Genomic DNA, 1,887 nt, shown 5'->3' with positions numbered 1-1,887 from the left:
AAGGTCATGACCTAAGCAAAGCAAAATGATTCTGAAAGCAACAAGAGAATTTGGAAATGTGGTGCAACATAACGTACGTACCCCTTCGAGGGTAAATGGCCTGTTAGTTTGAGCCCCTAAACTAGTTATATACTATATATACAGTTAAATATATGTATATATGTGCGTGTGTTTCAGCACAGTGCCTGTCTCAAAAATGGAAGCAATAAAGTAGTCATGTGTCCTTTCTGTTACCATTGCCTGGCAACACAGTTCAGCAGCTGAGAACATAGTCTGAGAGGTCAGCTCAACACAGATAAATAATCTTCAGTATTTCTGTTTGGGAACTTTCCTCTTTCTGCTTGCTTTCCCACCTATAAAATGAGGGTAGTAGCAATACCGACGGCATTGGATTGTTACAGAGATTGCTGCTAAATATGAGTGGTTTCTTTTTAATTTATTTTGTTTTATTAGAATGAGTTTATTGATCCACATATACTGATGAAACTAGAAAACCTAAGCGCCAACCTGGTAAAATGTCCCAAACATGCAAAACTAGTCTCCTGCTAAGTTTTTCCTGACTTTTCTTGTCCCCCCCTGCAGATTCTATGATGTATACTGGCTATTTATTTTCCTTTTATCTCATAGGTATTCTCTGCTAAAACCATCAGCAATCTCCATTTGACCTTTGCATTAGTAGAATCAATGCTGGGCTTCCTGTACATTTTATCTATCCATCATCTGAAAACACCTTTCTATTACACAAATTCCTAATGGCATTTTTCATCTGGGCATTTCTTAAGGTATAGATTAAAGGATTTAACATGGGAGTTATCATGGTGTAAAACACAGTAACTGCTTTATCAATCGGAAAGGTAGTCGCTGGTCTCAGGTACACAAAAATGCAGGGCACAAGGAATATGATGACGGCTGTGATGTGGGAGACACACGTGGAGAGGGCCTTGCGCTTCGCCTCCAAACTGTGTGTCCTTAGGGTGTATGCAATGACCACATAGGAGCCCAACAAGAGGAGGAAGTTTAACAGACAGAGGAAACCACTGTTGGCAGCAACAAAGAGCCCTAGAGTGTGGGTATCCGTGCAGGCAAGTTTGAGCAAAGGGGTCAGGTCACACATAAAGTGATCTATGACGTTAGGGCCGCAGAAGGGTAACCTGAAGATGAAGAGGATCTGAATGGTTGCATGAAGAAAGCTTCCCACCCACACCACTCCAATCAGCAGCCAACACAACTGCCAGTTCATGATGGTTGTGTAGTGCAACGGCTTGCAGATGGCCACGTAGCGGTCATAGGCCATCACGGTGAGCAGGATGACATCAGCGCCTCCAAACAAATGTTCCGCAAAGATCTGAGTCATGCATTCATTGAAAGGGCTAGTTTTTGTTTCATGGAGGGAATCTACAATCAACTTTGGGTTATTGACAGAGGCATAACAAGCATCAATAAAAGAGAGATGAGCCAGGAAGAAGTACATTGGGGACCGCGATAATGGGCTGCCTGTGATGGTGACCAAGGTGAGCACGTTCCCCACCATAGAGACGATGTAGATGACCAGAAAGACGGCAAATGTGACTTTCTGCAGCTTTGGGTTCTGTGTCAGTCCCAGTAGGACAAACTCTGTCACATTGTTCCTATTCTCCATGTATATTATGTTATGGTTAATTACATAACCTGAAAAAAATACATCATATTACCTCAGTCTTGAATTCATTATCCTTTCAATGTAATAACTGCCAAATTCTATTGAGTTCTGAATTCTGAAGAGTATTTTTTTTCTTTTGATAAAGGAAGAAAATATTTCTGATTTCTTGAAGTTAACTCAAATCCTCTCCTAGGATGTGTTTATAGTTGGAGACATGAGGAGCCCTATGCCCACACAGCAGTAGACCA

General features: G+C 41.4%; 1 protein-coding gene across 1 annotated transcript; it reads right to left on the bottom strand.

Annotated features, from left to right (window-relative positions):
• Nucleotides 1–709: 709 nt before the first annotated feature.
• Nucleotides 710–1,639, bottom strand: LOC136175351 (olfactory receptor 4C13-like). Its single transcript, XM_065945679.1, has one exon. The coding sequence runs from the start codon at nucleotides 1,637–1,639 to the stop codon at nucleotides 710–712; it is 930 nt and encodes a 309-aa protein (XP_065801751.1).
• Nucleotides 1,640–1,887: the final 248 nt, after the last annotated feature.

The sequence above is a fragment of the Muntiacus reevesi genome, chromosome 9 (genome assembly GCF_963930625.1).
Source record: "Muntiacus reevesi chromosome 9, mMunRee1.1, whole genome shotgun sequence".
In the NCBI taxonomy this organism is placed as follows: Eukaryota; Metazoa; Chordata; class Mammalia; order Artiodactyla; family Cervidae; genus Muntiacus; species Muntiacus reevesi.
The sequence above is the reverse complement of the archived record's forward strand: the minus strand, read 5'-3'. Positions and strand labels throughout refer to the sequence as shown.

Coding starts and splice junctions, on each gene's coding strand:
- LOC136175351 (XM_065945679.1), bottom strand. CDS start 1,639: ATGGAGAATAGGAACAATGTGACAGAGTTTGTCCTACTGGGACTGACA.